This window comes from Cucurbita pepo, chromosome 14 (assembly GCF_057944985.1).
Source record: "Cucurbita pepo subsp. pepo isolate OVF chromosome 14, ASM5794498v1, whole genome shotgun sequence".
Classification (NCBI taxonomy): domain Eukaryota; kingdom Viridiplantae; phylum Streptophyta; class Magnoliopsida; order Cucurbitales; family Cucurbitaceae; genus Cucurbita; species Cucurbita pepo.
The window spans coordinates 5,495,421-5,520,694 of record NC_141811.1 but is presented as its reverse complement, the minus strand read 5'-3'; the positions used below and the strand labels follow the sequence as shown (position 1 = coordinate 5,520,694).

The window sequence follows — 25,274 nt, the reverse complement described above, 5'->3', positions numbered from 1 at the left end:
AACTCGTGACCACGGAAAGGAATGAACGAAGGTTATTGGGTATTTTTGAAATGTGGTACTTTTAGGCTTAAAGTTCAAAAGTTTGCTTTTCTTTAACCGAACTCTAGTTAGACCTTAAATTGGTTAACCCTCGAGTTCAACTAGTAAATCTTTTTCACACATTTTTCACACATGATGGAATTAGACCAACCTAAATGGCCTCTATATATATATTGAAGAGGATTTAAAGTCTAAACCAAATGGAAAGGAAATCTCACAATGGAAAGCAAAATTATAAATCACGGAGGACGTTACCGGCGTTGTTCTAGTTTCATCTCCATTGATTTGTTCCGCTTCTACTTTTCTGGGTCGAATTTGGTTTTCTTCCCCTGATTCTGGGTTTTGTTGGGCACCTCAAGGTGTGTATACTTGCTTGGAGTTTCGATATCTTTCTTGTGTTGCTTGCTGCGCCTCTAGGGATTTCTACTGTTCATATTATTATTATTAGTTTGACAGTGTAGTTTGTTGCTGCTGTACTGGAATGAATAGCGTGTTCAGCGAGCAAATACTTGCTGATAAGCTGTCGAAGCTCAATAGCACGCAGCAGTGTATTGAAAGTATCCTTTTCATTTGCTTACTCTTCTGTAATGCTATACTTCCCTTATCGTTGCGCCATTTCTCATCTCTTTTTAGGTTGGGATAATGCCTTTGGTTTCCATTGTTTTGGGTACTCATTTCTATGAATTAGATGGTGTTAGCTTGACCCAGCAATGTTGAATTTGCTACAAAAAGCATTTATGTGTTCTTAACCATTCTCCTATAGCTTTATCACATTGGTGTATATTTCATAGAGGCAAGGCTGAACTGGTTGTTGCAACATGGGATAAGCAATTCCACGATTCAGAAATGGCCCAGAAAGTTCCTCTTCTGTATCTTGCTAATGATATCTTACAAAACAGCAAGCGTAAGGGAAATGAATTTGTTTCTGAGTTCTGGAAGGTTCTTCCATCAGCGCTTAAGGATGTTCTTGACCATGCTGACAACCATGGAAAGAATGTGATTTCCAGATTGGTAAGACCTTCGTCCATGTTCTAAGATTTTCCTATGAGCTTTACTAATAGAATTTATCAGGAGAGCTACTCCTTTTTATTGGGTGTCTGTGATTGTTAGTCTGAGATTCTTGAGCATTGTTAAAAAAGTACTTGTGGTTGTATATTATTAGGTAGATATATGGGAACATAGGAAGGTATTTGGATCCCGAACTCGAAGTCTCAAAGATGTAATACTTGGGGAAGAGGCACCTCCGCCTCTAGCATTCAGTAAAAAACGTACTCGATCAGTCAGAATAGTCAAAAGAGATTCAAGGTCGATTAGAACGGTGAGCGACCGTTTTATCTTCAGCTTTGTTTTGTGTGGCACCAGAAGTTATGCAACACTTTTGTTTGATTCGTAGTTGAGTTGACATTATATATCCTTAATTTGGTTTGCAGAAACTGTCTATTGGAAGTGCAGCTGAAAAAATTGTATCAGCATTCTACCTGGTTTTGAGTGAATGTTCTAATGAAGAAACTGAGATGACCAACTGTAACTCTGCAGTTCAACGTGTACGGAAGATGGAAAACGACGTGGATTTTGCTTGTTCCGTGGGTATGGCAGCAATGATTTGATATTAACGACCCAAACCCACCGCTAGCAGATATTGTCCTCTTTGAATTTTCCCTTTCGGGTTTCCCTTCAAGGTTTTTAAAACGCGTTTGCTAGAGAGAAGTTTCCACACTCTTATAAAGAATGCTTCGTTCCCCTCCTCAACCGATGTGAGATCTCACAATCCACCCCTTTCGAGGCCCAGCGTCCTTGCTGGCACTCGTTCCCATCTCCAATCGATGTGAGATCCCACATCGGTTGGAGAGGGGAACGAAACATTGTTTATAAGGGTGTGGAAACCTCTCTCTAACAGACGCGTTTTAAAAACCTTGAGAGGAAGCCCAAAAGAGAAAACCCAAAGAGGACAATATCTGCTAGCGGTGGGTTCGAGTCTTTGTTTTGAAAGGAATTCATATTTGTTCTTTTAGTTGCAATTGCCAAATTATTTGGTTTCTGAGTTTCTATCACTATCCACTAGCGAAGAATCCTCAGCGTATTGAGAAACTACAATCAGTTGAAGCCAATCGGATGGCACTTATATCTCATTTAAAAGAAGCCCTGCATGTTCAGGTATCTTCATCAATCATTTCAACATGTCCTTTGAAGTTTGAACAAATTTTTATTTCTGTATTACATTATGAAGTATGAACTACTGACAAGTTGGGGAACTGGACAACCAATTGTAGGAATCAGAGCTAGAGAATATTCGAACTCAGATGCAGGTATGTTCTTGAGTGAATTAGACTCGTTTTGCTTGGGCTTGTACTTAACGTTTGATAGATCTTCAACATGAATGTTTGTAGTTTGACTATTTGCGAGATCTCACATCGGTTGGGGAGGAGAACGAAGCATTCTTTATAAGGATGTGGAAACCTCTCTCTAGTAGACGTGTTTTAAAAACCTTAAGGGGAAGCTTAAGAGGGAAAGCCCAAAGAGGACAATATCTGCTAGTGATGGACTTGGGCCGTTACAAATGGTATTAGTGCCAGACACTGGGCCATGTGCAAGCGAGGAGATTGAGTCTCGAAGGGGTGGACACGAGGCAGCGTGCTAGCAAGGACGTTGGGCCCCTAAGGGGGGGTGGATTGTGAGATCCTACATCGGTTGGAGAGGAGAACGAAGCATTCTTTATAAGGGTCTGGAAACCTCTCCCTAACAAACGCGTTTTAAAAACCTTGAGGGGAAGTCCAAAGGAGAAAGCCTAAAGAGTCTGCTAGTGGTGGGTCTAGGCTGTTCAACCGTGGATGCCTATAATTTATGTATGAATCTGATGAGTGCTGATAATTGAATATTCTCTTACCGTTACTTATTTCGTTTCGAACTTAAAAAAATGACAGGTAGCTCAGGCTCAGGCAGAGGATGCTAAAAATATGCAAAATCGGTTAAACGATGAAGGTTATCTATTAAAACGTTCCACAATCGATTCAAATGCGAAAGCTGGACGGAGTCCTAACAAGTCTGCTGCAGCCATTGCAGGAGAGGTTGCTGACAAGCTCGCAGCTTCTAGCTCGTCTCAAATGATCATGACATCGGTTCTCTCCACATTTGCAGCTGAGGAGGCAAAGAATACTGTTCTAACAAAGACCAATAACGGATCGAATGCGTTCACGCCCAACCCCGTGCGCTCTGCCAATTCTATTACAAAACCTGAAGCATCAGCCATTGTTTCAGATCCTAATGTTTTCATGTCTATGCAGCCCCTTCCTGCACCAGCTAACCATTCATATCAATCAGTTATGGTGCCCCAACCGGCAATGCAAAGCCAAGCCCCCAATTCACAAACTCCATATCAGATGCTTCTGAACATGCCTTCCCAGCCATATATGCAGCTCTCGAATGGCGTCTTAACCCCATATGGTTATGGTAGACTTCCAAGCTCGACTCCGGTACCACCACCGCCTATTCCCCGTATGGTTAGTCCAATGGTGTCCTTGACTCAGCAGATGCTGCAACAGCCAATGCCCTTAGCTCAGCAGCCATCACCTATGATACAAACACAACCAGTCCCTTTCGCGCAGCAACCATTAGCACCTAGTTTCCGACCGCTTCAGCCGCCCGGGATGGTGTATTATGGACACCTTCCCCCTTCTCAGTGAAAATTTTGTACTGAAGGTACCCTCCCCCCTTCCTGTAAATTTAGCATCTTGAGCTGACTTATTGTACATTACTTTATCCTTTGAATGTCAGACCATGCCATAGACAACACCACACTAGTCGTTGCTCGTAGCTCTCCGAACGTACGAGCCTGTGAATGAAGCAAGATCGAAACCATATGAAGCTGTGGCGGTAAGGACTTGCAATATCTACTGCATAATTTTGAGATAATGACATTAAGATCACTGTCTCTCTCTCCCTCAGCCTTACTTGGTGGGTGAAAATGTAGAAAGTATGGAAATAATGTAACTGGTATAGGCCTCCACACTTTTGGGAGATCACTCAGCCCGCCCTACGGTTTCTTAAATAGGTTCCATATCGTTCAGTACAATATATAAGAACGAGCAGACGACAGAGACAACGAGCTAGCCCGCCCACACGAATGTCGGTGTTCTTCAGCGTTGAAGATGTAAAGGAGCTAGCAATGGCAGGCTAGTAGAGTTGTGGCAGCCTCCATGAAAGTTGTATAAAGGGAGTTTCATGGTTATTGGGTCCGCATAGATTGAAGCGGGACGAATGGTGTAAGAAGTGAGTCAGTTTGCGTTCGTGGATTGGGTTGAGTCGAGTTGAGACATTTTTTTAGAGTAATCCAATTGATGTGAATCGTATTTTTTTTTTTTTAAATTAAAAGTAACCTTTTTTTTTTTAATTTTCAAACATTTAATTAAATTTAGCCACTCATTTGAGGAAAATCCTTCATTTTCAGTACACAACAAAACCCAACTCAATCTTGATCGTGTCGGGTTTCTCGAGTAATCGAGTTTTTTTTAACACCCTTAAAATAGTCTACCAACGAAAACGATATGAAATCTAAGGTAACAAAATATAGATTAATCAATTTAAAACAATAAAAGCTATCCACTCGCTATTCAAATTTGAACCAAACAAACCAGGTGTGAAAACGATCGAACGAACTCGATCCAACTATGAGATGTGTTATTTAAGAATTGTGGAGGGACCAAACAATTCATAAACTTTTTGGTGGGGTGGGTGTGGCTTCAAATTCTTTGTGAACAACAAATGTTTTTGAGACAAGTTGTTGTAGGGTTACTATGAAACAATTAATCTGTTAACTATAAAACTCCATCTTTTAATTAACAATTGCCAATTGGGAATGTGTCACTGTATTGGTGCCGAAAGTGAGTCATCATCATTTGTATTACAAACTTTTGTTCATATTGGAACGACAAGCACACATGGTGGGGTCGACTAGCCTCGATTTAAATCTATTTAAAGCTCGATCGGTTGAAATATGTTGAAGGGATTCTTCTCGGTGTTAGTATGGATGTTGAAATATAAATTATTTGAACAGATTACCATAGTGTAACTAACAGTCTTGCGTTGTTGTATGTTGACTTTTTATTGAGCGGCTGTTAAGAGTATGAAAACTTTGAATATATATCCATGTTGGTGTAATAAGTCAATACAAATGATTAAAACATTAATGTTGTATCTAAGTTAATAATCATATTCATTGGCCTCGTACGTCCTCAATATTAGAACTTACGGGGCTTGTTGATTTGTCCTCATTTTTCTTAGTTCTTAGGAATTCTTACATTTAACCAATTTCTTACGGTGTCTGATGAATCAAGTGCCACTAGGAGTTAATTGGTGTCCCTTAATGGAGCTAGGTTTAACCTAATATACTGCTCGCGAAAACAATTTGGCTGAGTTACGAAAGGGGTGCTTCCAAGTTTTAACCAACTATGATGCTTATCTGGGTTGATCGTGTTGGATAAAACACCACCAAAGGTTAGGTGGGAACCTCTAATGAAACTAAACCCATCTGGAGATAGTAACTCATGCACAATATTCACAACGAACACTTAGCAAAAGTGCACATGATAACTAGTACATACGTGAATTATACATAATAACTTGCACATTCATAGGGATTCACGTCTGATGTAACGGCGGAATCGAATAACTATAGCGACTTCCATTTGAGGTGATAACGAAATCGAAATACTAAAGCACGACGAACGATCGAATGAAGTGAGAGGAGAGTGGGAACCAACAACGCAAGGAGAAACTAAGAGAGTAAGGGAGACCAAGCGTGAGGGGAGATCGGGAGAGAGGGAGGAGAGTTGGAGAGTGAAACCAAACCATCGGTCGTGAGCAGGAGGGTGAAGTCAAACCTCTTAAGGTTCTATAAAGATTTTTTCAAACCAACCAAACTCAACCATCCTTAATAAACCTAGGAAGCCAAAGTTAGCCCTTTTGAGCCCCATTTCTCCGATAAACAAAAGTTATTTTCCGATAAACTAGACATGAAGGTACTTTCAACGAATCGCAGTTAAACGCTGATTTTTCAATCAAAATTTAACGAACGAGAGATAAGCCAATCAAAATAGATCTAAATTCATCAAAATTAGATTAGCTCGACAATTATTGACATGGGTCTAATATCTATTTCCAACGATGATCCAACTTAAATTTGACTTTTTATCTAAAAGTCATAAATTACTTTTAGTGAGTGGCACTATGGATAACAGCCCACTTTCTAAAGTCAACTTATGAACAAAGTTGTTATCAAATTAGTTACATTATTTTGGAAGCCATCATTAAACTTGAGGCCCTTTCACATGGTTGGCTTCCCAAATGCTATCCAAAATAATGTTTATGATAGGATGATACGAATAAAACACTATCTTATTAAGCATATCAAACACAACATCCTTAATTGTCGCATAAAACATTGAAAATTACAACCTAAAGAGACATGAAAGAGGACAAAGCCACTTCATGTCCTGTTTTTGTTGCTGTCGGCCACCGGAGCAATGCTTCCCGGGTGAACTTTGTTACTCCTTGCAAGCAACGAACCACCGCTGCCCGAGCTGGTTGCAGCGTCGGCCTCACCTCGGGATGGTCGATTCGCTTCCATTCTCTCAAGCTTGTCCTTCTGTTGCTTCTGTAGGAGGTGAATTTTGGCGTAGGAAGCTCCAATGGATGACATGATTCTAAAAGTAGAGGAAAGAAGAAGAAGAAGAAGAAGAAGAAGAAGATTGTTGGGTTTTTTTTTTTTTTTTTTCTTGTCGTGTTGGAAGTTTGTTTAGGTTTTGTTGTGTTTGGAAGCTTTAAATTTGGTCGTATTTATAGGCCATGCATGCTTTGGCCAAGGGCCATGGCTGCTCTCTAAATAAATTAAATCCTATGCTCCAAAACCCATATGGTTTCTTTCATTTTCTTAATCAATTCCATTGTCTTTGTCAAAAACAATAATACTTTCTATAATGGGTTCGTCCCTCGAACTCTCCCGGTCGTATTTCGTATTTCAAGATGAGGCAAATTTAGATAGAGGGTCGAGTTATATTTTTATCATTGGATTAGGTTAGTTAAGATCAGATAACGACAACACACCCTCTTGTTTTCGATTTCATCAAAAAGGTCTAGTATCAATAGAGGTAATTTTGTTTTCACTTATATATCATGAATTTATCCATAATCAGATCTAAACTAATCGATCAATATAATTTAATTTTTAAAATTACAACTTTAGAAGGTGTTTGGCTCATGAGTTGAATGAATATAGCTCGTACTCGAATTCTATGCTACATATGAACTTGTATGAACTAACCTGTGATACAAAAATGTAAGAGTATTTACGTTTCACTCGAATAAATGAGGGTTACATAAATGAACTAAGATCACATTCGAATAAAAGTGATTTTAAGGATATGATGGCTAAGAAAGACTAAAAAAAACGAAAGTTACTAACTACACCAACATGGTGCATCTTTCTTTTCAGTGGCTCAATCATAAGAACCTCATGATTAAGCGTGTTTTACTTGGAGTAATTCTATGTTTGATAACATTCTAGGAATTTTCCTAGATTGCATGTGAGTGGGGAAAACAACCTAGAATTTTCCTAGGTTGTAGTGAGTAAGAACAAAACATGTTGAAAAACTTGTGTTGGTTTACGAGAATAGTCTTCACTCCTAGAAGCGAGGAGTAAGTAACGTGATCATGTCGCAGTGAAATGTTGAGGCCGTCAGATGCTGAATTCAGATTGTTTATTTTGAATTTCTCTACGCAATCCAAACACGTGTTACACAAACTCAAACACCTCGACTCCGAACTCAAACATCCTTTTCGCGATGAGTTCATACGAAACCGACTAATTCCAACTATTGACCAACCAACCAGTTGAATTAAAATAAAACCAAAGCACAACACAAAGCATGCCATTCTCTTTAAGAGTAGGTGAAATGAAGAGCATGAAGAGCATGTTTTTCAGGTCACCGTAGTGGAAGAAGCACACAGAGACTCAATTAAAAGAATGATAATAAATTTCCTGAGTGGCAGTGGCGTGGCATAACTATTAATTAGTAACCACAAATGATGCCACGTCGGATGTGTGAAATGGAAGCTGCCTAGCTGGACGCATTGTTATTGGGGTTAATCACTGCTTAAATTTTCTAATTAAGACACACCCCCATAATGGAGCCTTTTATCTCCTTAATTATCAGCCACGCTGTTGTTGGAATCCAACTTGGATAATAAAATTAGTTTAAATTACAAATTTGGTCGGGACGTAATCTCGATCTACTTTTTATAATTTGACCTTATAAGGGTGTGGAAACCTCTGTCTAGTACACGCGTTTTAAAAACCTTACAGAAAAGCACAAAGAAGACAATATATGTCAGTAATTGACACCAAATGTTGTGCTAATGAAGACATGTTGTAAAAACATTGGGGGGAGGTTCGAAGAGAATAATATCGGCCAGTTATACATCTAATTATATTCAAATATTGGGTGTGTAGAAATGAGTTGTGCGATTCAACCGGGGATCAAAAGTGAAACAAACTCAAACCGAATGAGTAAATTAAAGCTTTGAGTTCAACTCGATATATAGGACGTAGAACTTCTAATTTCTTAATCGGGTAGTATGTCTTAAGCTAGTTGAAGTTATGGTAATGTTGATCAATTAGTGATTATTATAAAAGTTTGGTCGTATTAAATTACTATTTGTGATTGTAACGATAGTCAATCTGGTAGTATGTCTTAAGTTATATTTATGTCTTTACGAGTCATATATATCCTAACAAATAGAGATAGGATGGAGGGATTGACATTTCGAGATTTTCAAAAGCAAACGGATACGAGCATAACTTAGTGCATAAAGTAAAAATTACATCATTTTAGAAGTCAATGGTTCAATCTCGAACCTTACCGTTGTTGACCTACCAAACATTTATTCTCATTTAGACGAGAAACTAAAATTGTTTCTTCTTTTGAATCATTTGTTTGAACCAATAGGCCGACATCTTAGGAATTCTCTTGAGGTTGTCTTTGTAATCTACATATATGATACCAAATCTTGAAGTATATCCCGACAGCCATTCAAAGTTATCGAGCAACGACCAAGCGAAGTAGCCAGTCACGTTAGCTCCATTATCTATAGCTTTCTTCATGTTCTGCAAGTACGTCTTGTAGTAATGTATTCTCTCTGTATCGTTTAATCCTTTCGGGAGTGGGATATCAGAAGTATCCATACCTGTCGTTAAAACATGTCAATATGAATATAGCTCAACGATAATTAATATATTTCTTTTGAAATTGCTCGAGTTAAACATGTCAACTAGTTGAGTACGAGTGCTCTACCATTTTCTGAAACAATAACGTTTGGGTTCCCATAGTGTTGCTTCACATACATCAAAGCTTTGTACATTCCCCATGGTACTTCGTACAACCAACCAGTATGAGCCTGACAATCAAATTTGGAGTAAACTTCTATTTAGGTCAAGAAAGTACGAACACACGTACGTCTCGACATGTTGCAAAAAGTGTCTAGGACACAACTTGTAACGACTTAAGCCCACCGTTAACATATACGGTCTTCTTTGGCTTTTCCTTTCGGAGTTCCCCTCAAGATTTTAAAACGCATCTGCTAGGGAAAAGTTTCCACATCCTTATAAGGGTGTTTCGTCCTCCTCCCCAACTAATGTGGGATATTATAATGGCCACTTACCAGCGAGGACGTTGGGCCCTGAAGGGGGTAGATTATGATATCCCATATTGGTTGGGAAGAGAACAAAACACCCTTTACAAGGGTCGAAAACTTTTGCCTAACAGACGTGTTTTAAAGCTTTGAGGGGAAGCCCGAAAGGGAAAGTCCAAAGAGGACAATATCAGCTAGCGGTGGGCTTGGGCCGTTACACGCTCAAACACTCCTAACACCGAAACAATTTAAAAGTTCGAGATTAAAAAGAGATTACCCTTGGACCAATAGGTTTTCCATTCTTTTCATCTGTAGAAGAAAACATGTCTATATTAAACAAAGGCTATGAATCTTGAATAGGAGAAAGAATTAAGAGATAGTAAATGGACTCACAAGCATAGCCAACATTCCAATCAGATTGATACCCATGAGTGGTTGGTTTGGGCCAAGTAGGGTTGAACATATAGAACGTGGTGTATTGATTGATACCCACAAAATCCACTGACCCTTTCACCAATTCAACCTCTTCATAGCTGAATTTTGGTAGCCTTTCCTTCACAATTTCTTGCATTGTTCTTGGATATTCACCATATGTAAAAGGATGCAAGAACCTAAACCAAAATTACAACCAAAAACAAACATTCAATTTAAATTTTCTTTTCATAATTACATATTTTACCATCCAATGTGAAAATCTCTCGCTCTTTGAGCTGCATCGTTGTCTTCTTTTCCTTTCGTGAGAGGTTCGTAATACGTAAAATCCAATAAAATTCCAACCCGTCCTCCTTGTTTCCCCTAAAACAATTTATAAGAGTTTTATTAACGACATGTTTCGGGATTGAAACGATGTGTTTCAGGACTTACTTGAAATTTCTTTCTGTATCTGTCAACTACAGTAGCATGGGAAAGAATGATATTGTGAGCCACGATGTAAGGTTCAGTTCCTGAGTTTCCTGTTGTACAGTTTCCATATTCTTTTGAACACCTCGAAGGAGGCATTATACCACTGTTGAAACCAACATCAGCTATAACTCTTGGTTCGTTAAACGTCATCCAATTCTTTACTCTGTCTCCAAATTTTTCGAAACAAAATTCCGCATAATTTGCAAAATCAGTCCTGCATATTGTTAAAGATTGCGACTGTAACTCTATCGTGTGAAAATATCTCTACTGATACGAACCCTTTAAACTAAAAGCTTACACAATTTGCTTGTCTAGTAAACCTCCATATCTCTCTTGAAGTGCCAAAGGAAGATCATAGTGATAAAGATTTGCGTAGGGCGTGATTCCTACCAGTTTTAAATTAAAAGGGACAAAAGAAACAAAATGGTTATCGAACGACCGTAATAGTAAAATTTGATCGATATATGAAGTAAAACCGACGACGGATTAAAGGAGTTGTTGTGGATTGATCATACCTCGTTGAATCATGTAGTCAATCAATCTATTATAGTACGCAACTCCTTTCCAATTTACTTCTCCCGATCCATCTAGCAAAACAAAAAAAAAAAAAACATAAATTTTTTTAAGTATAGATGATTCTAAGCCGATGCTAATGATGTTTACGCTTCGAAAAATGAACGTAAAAGAAAATTTTATTACTTGGAAATATCCTCGACCAAGAAATTGAGAATCGATAAGCATCGAAGTTCAGCCTCTTCATGTTATCGATGTCTTCCTAAATCAAATTAAAGACAATTTAATTAATATATATAGATATTTTATTAAACAAAAGCGCATATTTTAATTTGTTGAGTCATGCTCGAGCGTACGACCAAAAAAATTAGTTACAAATGCAAGACTAGTATGCATACCTTATATCGGTGATATTGATCGACAGCAACATCGCCCGTAGCATTGCGAGCGATCTTTCCTGTTCAAACATCTCAAATTTTAAAAAGAACATGAAGTAAATTTGTTGATAAGGACTAAATGAAAACTAAAATCAACCGTACCAGGAAGTTTAACAAAGGAATCCCAAATGCTTGGTCCTCGGCCATCTTTGTCAGCCATTCCTTCTACTTGATATGCAGAAGTTGCAGTTCCAAAGACAAAGCCTTGGGGAAATGCAGCTCGGCTGAGGCCTCCGGTGTCGAAGACGATATTGGAGAAGTCGTAGGGTGGTTGGGATGAGAAAATTGTAGCATTGAAAGACAGTAGAAGAAGGATGAAGAAGTGGATTTTCATGGCTGTTTGGGTGAGAAAGAATAGAAAGATAAGAGAAAGAGAAAGGAGTGTTGAGCTTCAGAATGATTGGTTTTAGGACACCAAATTGCATAACAAAACAAATGGATCTTATCCAAAGTAAATTCACGGGTGGTCGGTACCGCCAAGTCTTATGTGTTTGCTTAGGGTTTAGGGTTTAGGGTTCGTTTAATCTCCCTTTTTTATTTTTTTATAGATCTTGTCAGCCTCACTGATCCCTTTTAAGAATCCACCTCTTTGGACTGATATGGATTGTTGCGGGATCTCACAATCCACTCCGGATTTGAAAAGTGTTCTAGTCCTTTTCTCAAAATGTGAGGAAAAGGGTCAGGCTCAGTCGCTTCTAAAGTTCAGTGAAGGTTCAGGGTTTCGGGTCTCATTCATCTCTTTTATCGACTTCGGTCGCCGGCTCCCTTGTCATCTAAGGGATTCCTGGGTTCGGGCCGAAGAATAATCTATGAATCATCAATTTCTTCTTCTTTTGAGTCAAGCTTCATTCTCGTTCTTTCCATCATCTTTTGGTTTACCCTATGTGACTGACCTAGCTCAAATTTGATGTTGATTCTGGAAAAGCAGAATCCGGAGGAGTCAGGATCAATCTGGTTTCGTCTTTCAAGCATAATCTCCTTTGGAGGGCCAACATCCTTGCTAGCACACTACTCAGTGTCTAACTCTAATGTCATTTGTAACAGTCTCAATCTTGATACTATTTGTAACGTCCCAGCCCAAGCTTACCGCTAACAAAGATTGTTCGTTTTGGCCCATTACACATCGTTAGCCTCACAAAAGATGTTTTAAAAATGTTTCGTTCCTCTCTCTCTAACTATATGGGATTTCACGGATAGTTTTGAAATATAATAAAAAAATTATAAATTTGTAAATTTTAAAAATATTAAATAAATTAAATGGATTTAACAAAGTTATAAGTTAATTTTTAATGTTAAAAAGTAAAAAAAGCTTGTATCTATTAAATATAAAATTAAAATATTTGAATTTGTTAGAAATTCTTTTTTGTAATTTACATAAAAGAAAAAATCCAATAAATTAATGTAAAGAAAAAAGAAATATATATTGTCTGTTATCTGATTTAATTTATAAGAAATATTTATATTCATATTCCAATTTCATTCAGAGTCGAACCAGCCCGCGAAGCTTGTTGATTCGTATCGAACTGTTCGTTCTCTGTTCTTCGGAAGCCGACTGAAAAGCTCTCCAATGGAGGGAACCAATAAAACCACCAAAAGAAAGCTGGTGAAGAAATCTGAAAACAAGGTAGACAAGAAACCAAAGAAGGAGCTAGATGATCCCGTTCCGCCTCAACCACACGACGACGATGATTCCGACTCCGATTTGGACGATCTTTCCAAACTCCTCCAGCCTTTCTCCAAGACACAATTAATCGAGCTCATTTGCAGCACGGCTGTTAAAGACCCCAATCTTGAAGCCCAAATTCGAGCGGCTGCCGACCGCGATGTCACTAACCGCAAAATCTTTGTTCATGGCCTCAGTTGGGACACGACCCGAGAAACCCTAATGTTAGTTTTTGAATCTTTTGGTGAAATTGAAGATTGCAATGTGGTTATGGACAAAAATACAGGGAAGGCTAAGGGATATGGGTTTATTTTGTTTAAATCCCGGCAGGGTGCGACTAAGGCGTTGAAGGAACCTAGGAAGAGGATTAATAATCGGATGACTTCGTGTCAATTGGCTTCTTTGGGTTCGGTACCGCCCCCGCAAAGCCATGAGATTGGCTCGCGGAAGATTTATGTCGCTAATGTGCACCTTAACGTGGATGCTGAGAGGCTTAGGGCGTTCTTTGCGAAGTTTGGAGAGTTAGAGATGGGTCCCATAGGGTTTGATCCTGAGACAGGGAGATCGAGGGGTTATGCCATTTTTATTTATAGAACGAATGAAGGTGCGAGGAAGGCTCTTGAGGAGCCACACAAAGTGTTCGAAGGGAACAAATTGCACTGCCAGAGGGCGTCTGAGGGGAAGAACAAGAATCAAAATTCGACGCAGGCAGCGAAGAGCTTGGGGCAAAGTCAGCCGTCGGTTATGGCGGCCATGGCCGCAGCTCCAAATTTGCATTTGTTCGCTCAACATCCGAGCCTTAATCCTATGTATGGTGGATATGGGAACCCAGCTTTGGGAGGTGGAATGTTGAACCAAGGAGTAGTTCCCATGAGTCAAGTGGGTCTGATTGGTAGTTCAGTTGGGGCTGGGATAGGTTTGAGTGGTTACAGTGGGGGGTCGTATGGCTTAAGCCAATTAAGTGCTGGTGGTTCGTCATTGCTAGGCTCTTATGGCCCTGGTTCGTCATCACTGAAGGGGTTGCCGCACATTTACTCAAGCTCAATGCTCGGTAAGACGGTTTCTGAATCGGGTCAGACGGCTGCTGGTGGATCTTACGGTGGATACACGTCACATTTGTGGTATGAGATGTTTCATATTCTTTCTATTTACTGCACTTCAAGCCTCCTATCATTTGTATGTTTCAATTTTTCATTCAGTGGTTAGCGTCGATTACAGTGATAGGTAGTATGTATAGATTATTAATGAGTGCTGTGTACAATTGTGATTTAGGTAATTGGTATATAAAGTACCTAAGGCTACCATTAGGTGGTAATTCTAAGAATTTATAGTATTGTAATCCCCTTATTCATAAGGTGGTTATCAAACTTTAAAAATGGTTAAAGATGCCCTTCTCAAAAGGCAGTCATACCTCTAGCCTAGGCAGCTTTATTTAATACTCCCCCCATGTTATCTATCTATATTTAGGATGCCAGTGGAGCTATCCAAGTAAAGTAGTTGAAAAGGAATTGTAGAGACTTCTTTGAAATGAGTTCGGTAAGGAAGGAGGTTTATGAATTGTATCTAGTGAACTAGAGGAGGATAGCTTGATGCTGTCGTGATGCAAGAGGTTTTAGGAGGTCTAACGTTTATGGGGTGAAGATAGATGTGACTCCAGTTATGGTAAAATTTTATGCTTAACAGGGCTATCAATTAAAGAAAAGTGATGTTGAAATTGACTTATGGAAAACGAAACTGTGATCAAAATATTAGCCAAATGGACTACCAAGCATACAAGAACTGAATCAAATTGACCAAATTAACCCAATTTGTATTACCTAACTAATTTCTGCTGATGAAATTGTACCTGCCAGTCTGCATTCCTCAATTGGTCTAAATTGACTAGTAAGTAGCCTTTTTGTTTCTATAGCTTCAAAGCAACCTTCTGATTCGCAGCAAGAGCCCTTCGCCTCAGGACCTACACCCGGGGCTCCTGTCTCTGAGTTCGTTCAGTTTCATTCATCTTGCTTTTGGCTTTCTTCTTTCACTGTAAAGGCTATTAGGATAGGTTCCGGACCAAATTGAAAGAAGAAATATCAGTAAATTCCTTGAGAGTTGATAGGATTGGGTTTTTCAATTTTGATTTTGGCTCATAGCCCATTAAAAAGGGTGTAGAAAAATATTTACACGTTTTAGATACTCTTAGGCTTTTCTTGTTGGCCCTCTTGCAACAAAAGAGCAGCTCTTCACTAAAAGTTGATTGCATGGATGCCTGATGGAGAGAGGGTCCCTGCCCTTGGATCTGAGACCAAACTTCTTCTTAAGAGGATATATGGAGAAATTTATGTGAAGTCTAAGTAGATTCACAATGAATGTAACATCTTTGATAGGTATAAAACAATTCTATTTAAAGCTGCTTTGATAATTTGCATGGCACTCATGGTGCATCTATTTGTGCCAAGGATCCTAGACTGGATGCTTACCTAGGCAACATTTAGATCTGTCTCACAATTCATTGGAACACCAAAGCAATTATGATTAACAAGTCTTGGCATTTTCTTATTGATGATAGTTCAACTAATTTGAAATGGGGTCCTCTATTGGTACTATATTAATCGAGGTAAGGCTTTTGAAACTTTTAAAGATGTTGAGAGTGTTTAGGAGTAACAAGGTATCATAGTGAATTACCTTGTTCTTGAGATCTGTGCTACATCCTATGTAAAACTAAGCAGCTATTGAAATAAAATTGAAGATAATACCATTGTAGTCCCCTAATGTCCTACATCTAACTGAGAGAGTGGGGCTAGAGATAGGTCTTTTGGTTTTTCTGTTGTTGGGTGGTTAAGGATCAAGAATGAGAGGGAAGGTGTGCTTGTTAAGTGCAGTGACAGATGGCAATGGCATATGGTCAGGGACAACTGCCAAAGTGAATCCCAAGGTGGTGGAGGTAGGTATGGCGGTGACGGGAATGGCTGAACTTGAAACTGCTATAGCTGTGGTGAATCTGGACATGTCACTGGAGAGTATCCACACGGTGTCCATTGATATCGTAAATTGGTGATTGACAGTTACTTCTCTGCTTGTTGGTGTGCTTTTTTAGGTTTCGTTCACCATCTCGGTATCAATCTAATGGGTCTTTAAGCTGGGTCTGTTAGGTGTTTTGAGATAGGATCAAGTAGCTCTCCTTATGGACTTTTTTCTCCGGTAATGAGAAACCTATGGATGTATTAAGAAGAACAAAACCTCAAAATAACGTAAAGGGCAGTGGAAGAGAGAGCCCCTCCCAAATGATAATCACATAAAAGCCTTCCAACCCTGAAGAATCATGGAAAGCAGGTAATTACAAAATGATTTGCTGTTTGGCACCAATCTTAACTTGGACTGGTGTTTGAATTAGGGATGTTTTATCAGTGGTCCTTAGGAGGAGATGATTATTGGGAGGAACAAAAGGGAAATTTAAGATAGGAAGAGTTATTGGTAAGAGGTTCAAAAGGGACTCACATTAATGCTTCTCCCTTGTATTTCTTCTAATAAGTTTTTCAGTCATTTTCCTCCTTTTTTATTTTTACTATCAACAGTCGGAGCGCTTTTTTCTAAATCGTTTTGATGGTCCCTTTTTTGTTGGTTGGCCTTGTTCGCCTTTTCCGTTTTCTTTTCTTTCCTTTATTATTATTATTATTATTGGGGATGTACGGCTTCTACTTGTTCCTTCCCATTTATTAATGAAAGCCAGTTTCATATATATACGTCGTGTTCGGTTACTTTTTCTGAAAAGTAATTATAATTCCATTTTAGCTATCTAAAATCACTTGGATATTCAACTCACAACTGCTATCCCCAAACTTGAAGACAGCTCTACTCTAACTACGCCCCCCACCCATTTCCAAACCCAAAAGAAAATTCTTCCTTGGGTCACTTTTGTTCTTAGCTTTCTTCTCTCGTAGTTTGATTTATGACATGTTTTCCATTTATTTCCAACAGAATTTGCCTTTCTTTAGATAATTTGAAAGTTATATCAGGTTGAAGATTTGCGTTCCTTTTGACTTCCATTGACCAGAAAACACTTCATCAATTTTTTTTAATTTTATTTTATTTACTTATTATTTATTTCCTTGTGGTCATAAATACTTAAATCAATGCCGTTACATGTTGCTTGTCTTTTCAATTTTGAACAAACTTGGTTCGCTCTTTTTACTGCCCGACTTAGTCACTGGCCATCTTTTACAATTATTTCTTTTGGATTATTTTTTTATAGCACGATTTATTAAACTTGTTTTTATGCTTTCCTTTGATGATCATTCTTTTTCTATTCTTCTTCTGATTGTAACTATTTGGGGAACTGTTGATTTTTTTTTTTTTTTTTCTTTTTCTTTTTCTTTTTCTTTTTCTTTTTCCTTCTTTCTTCCTTTGATTTCTTGTTTCATTTTTCTTATTTGAATCTTCAACTTCACTGTTTTGATGGGAGTATTCATTTGACAGGCCAGATTATTAGTTTGCGTTGTCTTATATCTTTTTAGATGCTTGGGAATCCATATTTGCGTTTGAGGTGCTGCTGAACTTGTGGATGAATGATCCTGTACTGTACTTTTGGGAAAGTTTATGTTAAGAGCTTCATTTGGGCTTTGATACCTTTTTTCCCACAAACCCCTTTCGTCTCTTTTCACTTTTTTTTTCCTTCTTTTTTTCCTTTTCTCCATTCCTCCCCACTTTTTAGTTGTTTTATGTAGTAAGAACCTGCTGCTGGGCAATAGTCATCTTACGTTTTATACTTCACCTTTGTCAATATTATCACTTTTAATATTTTTGAAGTTTTTTTTTATACATATATCTTTTTTTTGTTCTAATTTCTTTTTCCTCGAGTATCACCTTCATTTTAATCTTCGGCTTCTGAGTCCTATTAATAATAAATGGAAGTCCCTTTTTGTGTCCTGTTGGAGTTAATCAAGTGTTGTTGGAGGCTGCCAAGGATTATTCAGTTCCTTTTAGAGCATGGGTTCAATCTTTAGGAAAAACCAATCTTCTAATCGAATCTAGTAGTGGTAGGATGATGATTAGTGTTATTTGGCTAAGTGTGAAACTATTCTTGGGTCCTATTATTCTGCTAACTTTTTTAGGTTGTGAATATATATAATGCTCTTCTGTTACCGGTTCAGAATCTGCAGAGGAAGAACTTTTGTGATGCAGGTTTGTTTCTTTGCTCTGCTTCATCGCCTTCATACTCATCATCAGTCTTTTTGCTCTTCCTTGTTTTCTTCATTTTCATTTTCTTCCCCGTTCGCTGCCCTCGTCGTCGTCGTTGCCCTTCTCCATTTTTTCATACAATTCTCGGGGTCGTGACTAAAATGAACCTCACCCACTTCATCAAATTCTTCATTTTTCATATCCCTGGTTATCAATTGGCTTGGTTTGATTCTCCAAGTTTTTCAGTTGGTAATTCTGAAGGTCGTGCAGAAGACTGATGATGGGTAGAACAGAATGAGACAGATAAGGTATGGACATGTATGTATGTATGTATATATGCATTCATTCAAACTAAGCTTCAGCTGTTGGCGTCACTGCATCCATCTGTGCAGAACAGATAGTCTTGAAGCATTTCTGTGGCTTGTTTCTGTTGATTTTAATGAACTTTACATGCACAATAAATCACGCATACCATCAAAATAAGTGCTTTTTTTTTTTTTTTTTTTTTTGGTAAATCATTTTTAAAAATATTAAGGTGTGGTTAGAAAAGAAAAAAAAAAAGTGAAAAATAAGGAATTTAGAGGGGGTATGGTGTAAAACGTGAATTCACATTATATTTGACATCAAGAAGAGTAAAAAAATCTCCCTAAATTTCAGATTTTTAATTTTATAATTGTGATTATTATTATTATTATTATTTGTGATTTGTTTTGTGATTGTGGGCTTCCTGATGAGGACAAATACCCATTCGGGCCTCAGGCAGGCCCAACGAATGAGTTCCTGTGGTGTAAAAGGGATAGCCGAAAATTAATCAGATAGAACGACATGTCGGAAGGCATCTTCTTTTAGAAGTACATTTTTGGTCTTTTCTATACAGAGTTGTTGTATGACCCATTTTATTCCTAAATATTGTAACGAATTTTTGTAAATATTATTCTTTTTTTTTTTTTCTTTTATTGGAAATGTTATGGAAAAATTTGAAATGTATTATAAAATTAATTGGATAGTGACATTTTTTTTATTGGGTGGAAAACAAGTGAATGAGATAGAAGAATATATTCAATTTCATAAAGGGATAATTACACATCAAAAATTCCTATTCCACAAATGTCAAAATTCTTTAAAATTACATTTCTATTGTTAATAAATATGTATAAAGTCTATGAAAGTAAATATATTAAAATTAATTCTTTGTTATAAAAATATTAAAATCATTCGTGAAACAAAAATCAATGAAAACAATCCCTAATTTAACATTTAATTATGTAAAGTTTTTAGTTGACAATGGTTGAGGTTGTAACTCTAAATAGATTGCTATCGACACTAAATCATCATGCCCCTTGTGCTCTATGCGACAGACGTGCTATAATGGTTGGGACAAAGGGTTGTAATCCCACGAGGGTGAGCTAACTTCAAAAAAATTGTCCTCAGCTCGGATTGCAAGTTACAACTCGTCTGCATGAAGTTGGAATCGCTAGTAATCGTCGGTTAATCATACGATGGAATTGGTCATACGCACTTTAACGAATATCGATTTGTTTCTAATATGCATCTAAGATATCCTCTTTTAGTTTCTCTCGGGAAATGTAAAATATATACGCTAAAAGGGGAGAAATTTGTGTAAAATATAATTTAATGGAGGAAATATTTGAATGAAAATTGCAAAAAAAGGGTTGAAAATGATTGAAATGACATATATGCCCAAATTCTCCCCAATCCCTCTCCCCATCATCAACTTTCCTTGGAATTTAGCTCACCTCAGCGGAACTCAAATTTCCTTAAATGGAAATCAATACTTCCCCTCTCAAATCCGAATACTTGCCCACCAACGCAACCAATTTTCTTTTAAATACAAAAATAAATATTAAAAATAATTAGATAAATGATAAAATTAATTATAAAATATTTATCTTTAAGAATGGAGAGCAAAAATAAGCCATTCAAAACGCGTATTTCTTTCAAGATTTTAAATTAAATGTCTAATTCTTAGGTGGCAACAATAACTATTTATAAATATAAATTTATTAAATGAAATGACAATATTTTAAGTATAATTAATTAGTTAATTAGACTCATTATGAGACTAATTTTGATTAGTCTCGTGGATTAATATATCATAAAAGCATAATTAATTTATTTTAATTAAAGTGGTAAGTAATAGAAAAAGAACTATAGTTAATTAAACATTGATTGTAATCATTCTTGTATACATATTAAATAATTTTTTTATTATTTTATTAATAATTTATTATAATTATATAAAATTCTAAATAATTTACTCCATTTTTTATTTTGAATTTGAAAATATAAATTATATTTTTAATAGTGTTTAATTATTTGATTCCCATACATTTATGTCAGATACCATTTTTTCAAACATCTTATTCTCTGACATAACTTTTTTGTGAATTAAAATTCTTAGAATTCTGCGACATTAAATTTTAAATATAACATTAAATTAGTTTAATTTTATTATTATTTATATAATGCGTTTTATTAGTTTTTTATTTAATGAATTAATGGAAAATTTCAATTCACCATTTATATATTATATTGATGTCAAACAATAAAAAAAAAAAAAAAAGCAAAGATGTCATGAAAATTTAGCTTTTTGGATATCATTATAATATTTTGGTTTGATGACTTATTTCCCAATTCATATAATTTTGTTTAATAATAAATTAAAAATAAGAAAAGTGACCAATAAATAAATTTGGTAATTAAAATGGAACTTTCCATAATAATCCATTGCAAAAGTCGTCCTTTTTCACTTTTATTTAATCAAATTCCTTTTATAATTAAACCCCACAAATTATCCATTCAAAATAAAGAAAATAATACGTTTACTCCTTCCAAATTTTCAAAAAAAACTCATTATCAGACTTGAAAGTCAACTTGAAAATCGAAAGGGTCAAATTAGACTAAACCGATTTAATTAGGGTCGGACTATATGGTTGAATTGGAGTAGACCTATTCAAATCGAATTGACCAAACCGGTCATCTCTTTCTCCTACCTCATGAAACCAGCCCAACAAAATAGTTCCTTCAACAAAAGATCTGCCATGTTATTTACATATTCTCAACCATGCAAGTGACAACCTAAAACTTGTTGGTGAATTAAACGGGTATACAACCACAAAAGAAAAAATAAACCCAAAACTAACCTTGTTCTTTCGGACGAGCGACTACAAGCATCAGAGCTACCACAAGTTTTTTTCTTTCCAATTTCTAGATATTATATAATTCTATGATTAACCCGTAAATTTGAATTAATGAGCTCAATAATTCATAAAGGAAACAAAGCACTTTTGTGATATCTATTTAGAATACATAACAAAATCTTAACAAGGATTCAAAGTGATTCTTTATAACTTAGATTATGAGTATTTGAAACCAAAAAGGCTGACAACTCCCAATTCCATTTTTTTTTAATACAAAAGGAATTAAAAATAATAATTAATTTACAACTATGCCCAGTTTATCAAAATTATCCGTACACTCAAACATTCTTTTTGTTTTTGTTTTTTTTTTTTTTTAAACTTCCAAACATTTTATATTATGCTACATGAATTATTAGCTAAGTTATTAAGATAAATTCTCTATTAAATAATTAATAATAGATTTTAATTCATTTTCAAATCTAATAATCAAACGAGCTTATAATTCAACAATAGCATAGTTTAATTGACTCAATAATTCAAATAATTCCAACTATCCAATCTAAATCATAAATAAACATTGAGTGGGGTCAATTTTTTTCAATTGGGTCCGACTTAATTTTTAAAAAATTAAAAAAATTCGAGTTAGTTCAACAATTTTTTTGTTGGGTCAAATCGACCCGCCTCGAGAATAGGGTTATAAGATTATTACGAAAATTAAGAATATTCCACACTTCTTAATGTTTAATATTTAAATTTTATGAAATTTTGATTATTAACGTAGCATGCATTCAAAAATTAGGATTTTCTTAAGTAATTAAAAAAAAACCGTCTTATAACCCAACCCAACTTGAGTTGTGAACTCTATTTAAGTTGCTCGAGTCACCAACTCAACTAACCCGAAATATCAAATTAGTCCAAAAAAAAAAATCAATCAAACCCATATACGTCTTTTTATTCAACTATATAATAGCATTTTAAAATATAGTTGTTACTTTATTAAAAAAAATATATTATTCATTAAAAATTTGGTCGCTTTTCAATTGATTTAAAAAAAATGATACAATAATAGTCACCTATTTTGTATTTTATAATTATATAATTAAAATTATTGAAAATATAAAGAAGCCCATTTTTTTTATGTCCTAACTATGCACATTCTTTAATATATATATATATATATATATATGATGTCATCCTACACATCATCATATTATATAACTGTAAACTATATTATATTATTCATATTAATAACTTATATAAAGTAGCGTTACAATATTAGAACATTTCACATATCAATTACATTTATTTGACGTGTCATGTTCTTATTTGTCAAATTTTAAATTAATTTACTTTTCCAACTCTTCATTCAAGTCTACTAGAAATTACTTAAATATTCCTATTTATACAGCTGTCAATTTCTCAATTTCTTTTACAAATATTACTCTGACATTAATCAATATTTAAAAAATAAAAGCAATAAAATTACAAGGATTCCTAAATGTCTTCAAATCTCTCTTTTTTTTTTCAGATTTGTAAATCTTTTATATTATTTAAAAATTAAATTTTTTATTTTCATTATTTATTAGTTCATGATCTATTAATACGCTAAAAGGTTATAATATCTAAGAGACGTGTGAGATAATCATTCCCTAAATAGTGTTGACGATGTAGACTAAATAGAAACGTTCGATTTTTAATTTAATTTTTTGAATTTTTTTATAATTAAATACATTAATAGACTGAATGGAGTGAACCGTGTGAGATTAACTCAGAAATATAAAATAAGACGTAAACAGATATAGATTAAAAAATTATTAGAAAAAGGGAACGAAAACCTGAACTAAAATTTAACGTATATTTAAGAGAATTAATTAATAATAAATATGGATGAAAAGTTGAGATCCATTTGGTTAATTAAATAATTAAAAGATAAAGTGAAGAAATATTTTAAAATTTTTGGTTTCATTTTCCAATAGTCACATTCAAGTGGCTTTTCGAAGCCTCAAACGAGGTCCAATTTAAGAACAAATCTTGCCCCCACCCCAATAGTTTAGGGAATAATTTAAGAACCGCCACGTCACAAACCCAATTGTTGACGTGTCGAAAGGTTATTGGATGGATTTGTACACGATTTCCTAACTATTTTATAATAAGAATTGAATTTAGGTAATTAAATGAATGTTATATAAAAATAAATAAATAAAAAAAAAAAAAATTAGAATCGTAGGCAAGTTGAAAAAAAGGTGAAATGGAATCTAAATTGTGATAATAATTTATGAATCTAAGAGGAATTGTAAGTGGGAAGACACTCTAGAAACCCACTTAGATGAAATTGGTGATATATTCCATATATAAATTTTAATAAAAATAAATTTAAAAATTAAAATTAAAATTAATTTTTAAAAAATCCCACCCAACCCAACCCAACCCAACCCGAACATACAATAAACAAATCCCAATTGCCTCCCACTTTCTTTTTTCCTTTACTTTTTATACACATACCATTCCTCCATCATGCCTAATTATTCATTTTTTTTCTTCTCCTTTTTCTTTTATGCTTATCTTTTTTTTTTTTTTTTTAAATAATACATTATCCACCCCTTCGTCCATTACCCGTCTTTGCGTGTGAGCAACCGCTTCAGTCGATAATGAGTTATCTGAGATTGTGGATTGGATTGGGTTCGATTAGGTCGAGACATTCTTTTAGTTCTAACTTAATTCAGATAGTAAACTTTTCTTATGGTTGATTGGTTTGAGCCTGTTTATATATATATTTTTTTAATAAAAATAAAAAAATGTATATTTTAAAATTAAGAACTCATGAATTAACTTAATTCGTAAAATTTTTATTTATATGAACTCATCTCATACTAAACTAGTTGAGTTCGATCGAGTTTTTCGAATTGAGAATGTTTGTTTAATCCACCACCTCTATATGATGTGAAAATTATTTATTTATAATCAAATAAATTACAGTAATAAATGAAAATAACAATAAAGGGAAAGATACGTATAATAAGAACTTTATAATAAAATATCAAATATGATATATATGGTAAACTATAATTTAGTATTAAATATCGTTAACGTGGATTATTAAAGTTTTTGAACACTCCTAGCGATGATATTCTGATTCAGTGTATGGTTTAACATTATGGTGAGATTAAATGTATTACTTTACTGAATATAATATTTTTTTTATGCCGAAGAACGCTAAGTTTATTATGACTTCTAGAACTGACGAAAAGTCGTTTTAACCTCTATAACTAAAAAGCATCGCTTAAAATTTTTAGATGCTTAGTTAAGTATGTAGTCTTGAAAATTGTAAAGCAGCTTTTGACAAATCACAAAGTCGTTAGTATTTCGTGTAACATGTCTTTGTTTCTAAGTACTATCGTCAAAAGTCGTCTTAAAAATTGCATAGACACCCGAATAAATTTTAATTTAAATAAATTCATAGACTTCGTGGGTTTTTTTTTTTTTTTTTTAATTTAAAAAAAAAAAAAAAGTTTGTGGTATATTATTATTGTTATATAGTGATGATGATATTACAATAATATGGGTGGCACTTGGATGTCTCTTCACAACAACACTATGGCAACCATGAAAGTGGGAGATGCTATTCACCCATTGGTTGGCCCCAATTTCCATATTATACATTCCTCCACATTTTTGGACATTTTTTTTTAAATAATAAATAAAATCATGCAATTTTAT

At 35.2% G+C, this 25,274-nt stretch overlaps 3 protein-coding genes across 12 annotated transcripts; 2 read left to right on the top strand and 1 right to left on the bottom strand.

Moving 5' to 3' along the window:
- Window positions 1-219: 219 nt before the first annotated feature.
- LOC111809862 (uncharacterized) lies at window positions 220-4,470 on the top strand. Of its 9 annotated transcripts, none has more exons than XR_015411671.1 (9): window positions 221-596; window positions 803-1,050; window positions 1,202-1,357; window positions 1,470-1,626; window positions 2,102-2,193; window positions 2,310-2,345; window positions 2,961-3,735; window positions 3,811-3,909; window positions 4,088-4,468. XR_015411671.1 is itself a non-coding variant. In XM_023696323.2 (9 exons), the coding sequence occupies exons 2-8, from the start codon at window positions 521-523 to the stop codon at window positions 3,717-3,719; spliced, it is 1,524 nt and encodes a 507-aa protein (XP_023552091.2). In that variant the 5' UTR covers window positions 221-398; window positions 501-520; the 3' UTR covers window positions 3,720-3,735; window positions 3,811-4,464. The 9 variants fall into 9 exon arrangements, 5 of the variants coding, with proteins under 5 accessions (XP_086973495.1, XP_023552091.2, XP_023552089.2 ...); XR_015411669.1 differs by having other exon boundaries at window positions 3,982-4,465; XM_023696323.2 differs by having other exon boundaries at window positions 221-398; window positions 501-596; window positions 3,811-4,464.
- Window positions 4,471-8,861: 4,391 nt separating this feature from the next.
- On the bottom strand, window positions 8,862-11,981 carry LOC111809858 (beta-glucosidase 44). Its single transcript, XM_023696312.2, has 11 exons — window positions 11,676-11,981; window positions 11,535-11,593; window positions 11,323-11,398; window positions 11,139-11,210; window positions 10,922-11,009; window positions 10,585-10,837; window positions 10,400-10,515; window positions 10,114-10,331; window positions 9,998-10,029; window positions 9,384-9,486; window positions 8,862-9,276 (listed from the first exon to the last, which is right to left on the bottom strand). The coding sequence occupies exons 1-11, from the start codon at window positions 11,905-11,907 to the stop codon at window positions 8,996-8,998; spliced, it is 1,530 nt and encodes a 509-aa protein (XP_023552080.2). The 5' UTR covers window positions 11,908-11,981; the 3' UTR covers window positions 8,862-8,995.
- A 1,057-nt stretch (window positions 11,982-13,038) lies between these two features.
- On the top strand, window positions 13,039-18,013 carry LOC111809859 (UBP1-associated protein 2B). 2 transcript variants are annotated; one of them, XM_023696315.2, is made up of 2 exons: window positions 13,039-14,357; window positions 17,733-18,013. In XM_023696315.2, coding segments are annotated over exons 1-2 (1,218 nt in total). In that variant the 5' UTR covers window positions 13,039-13,140; the 3' UTR covers window positions 17,734-18,013. The 2 variants fall into 2 exon arrangements, with proteins under 2 accessions (XP_023552083.2, XP_023552082.2); XM_023696314.2 differs by having other exon boundaries at window positions 17,695-18,013.
- Window positions 18,014-25,274: the final 7,261 nt, after the last annotated feature.

Coding starts and splice junctions, on each gene's coding strand:
- LOC111809862 (XM_023696323.2), top strand. CDS start 521: ATGAATAGCGTGTTCAGCGAGCAAATACTTGCTGATAAGCTGTCGAAG. Junction 1,358..1,469: donor ATTCAAGGTCGATTAGAACG/GTGAGCGACCGT, acceptor TTTGGTTTGCAG/AAACTGTCTATTGGAAGTGC. Junction 1,627..2,101: donor GGATTTTGCTTGTTCCGTGG/GTATGGCAGCAA, acceptor ACTATCCACTAG/CGAAGAATCCTCAGCGTATT.
- LOC111809858 (XM_023696312.2), bottom strand. CDS start 11,907: ATGAAAATCCACTTCTTCATCCTTCTTCTACTGTCTTTCAATGCTACA. Junction 10,332..10,399: donor AGAGATTTTCACATTGGATG/GTAAAATATGTA, acceptor ATTTTGGTTTAG/GTTCTTGCATCCTTTTACAT. Junction 10,030..10,113: donor TTGGAATGTTGGCTATGCTT/GTGAGTCCATTT, acceptor TTTCTTCTACAG/ATGAAAAGAATGGAAAACCT.
- LOC111809859 (XM_023696314.2), top strand. CDS start 13,141: ATGGAGGGAACCAATAAAACCACCAAAAGAAAGCTGGTGAAGAAATCT.